General features: G+C 37.8%; 1 protein-coding gene across 1 annotated transcript; it reads left to right on the forward strand.

The window, feature by feature from the left end:
* Positions 1-123: 123 nt before the first annotated feature.
* On the forward strand, positions 124-574 carry LOC107581063 (Golgi reassembly-stacking protein 1-like; the record flags this gene model as incomplete). Its single annotated transcript, XM_016266638.1, has 2 exons — positions 124-204; positions 296-574. Coding segments are annotated over 2 exons (360 nt in total), but the record flags the coding sequence as incomplete, so codon positions are not given.
* Between the last annotated feature and the right edge of the window lie 154 nt (positions 575-728).

Raw genomic sequence — 728 nt, forward strand, 5'->3', positions numbered from 1 at the left:
AAACAAGACATTTATGCAGTGAAATTCCAATAGGATTCCTTTAGGTTTTTTTATTTTAAGTTGAATTTAGGTCATATTAAATTGTACTTCATAAAGCATATTTTTTGTCACTTTAATGCTCAGATTCAGGAAAATTCTCCAGCAGAGAGAGCCGGCCTGGAGCCCTTCTTTGATTTTATTTTGTCCATTGGGCACACCAGACTGGTGAGATCTCAAATCCTGAATCTCTGATCATCTCAAGCACGTTGCACTAAAACATGCACGCTCCGATGTTGATGTCTGTGTTTGCTCTCAGGATAAAGAGAGCAGCCTGCTGAAGGACCTCCTGAAGGCAAACGTGGAGAAGCCGGTGAAGCTGGAGGTGTACAGCAGTAAAGTGATGAAGATCAGAGAGCTGGAGGTCGTTCCCAGTAACATGTGGGGCGGTCAGGGCTTATTAGGGGCCAGCGTTCGCTTCTGCTCTTTCCAAGGGGCCAATCATAACGTCTGGCATGTGCTGGTGAGCTGCACTGTTCGATTTCTAATCATTATAAATATATATATATTTTTTGGCCATCCATTTTTTTCCATGTGAGGTCCAGTGAGGTCCAAAAGTCTGAGACCCCTACAAAAAATACCTTTAAAATTTTTTTTATAATAATAAATATTATTATTATTATTATTATTGAATTAGAAAGCCACAAATAAAATATTTGTATTAATGTAATATCTTAATTTATATAATATAT

Source organism: Sinocyclocheilus grahami, unplaced genomic scaffold, assembly GCF_001515645.1.
Source record: "Sinocyclocheilus grahami isolate Dianchi unplaced genomic scaffold, SAMN03320097.WGS_v1.1 scaffold69063.1, whole genome shotgun sequence".
Lineage (NCBI taxonomy): Eukaryota > Metazoa > Chordata > Actinopteri > Cypriniformes > Cyprinidae > Sinocyclocheilus > Sinocyclocheilus grahami.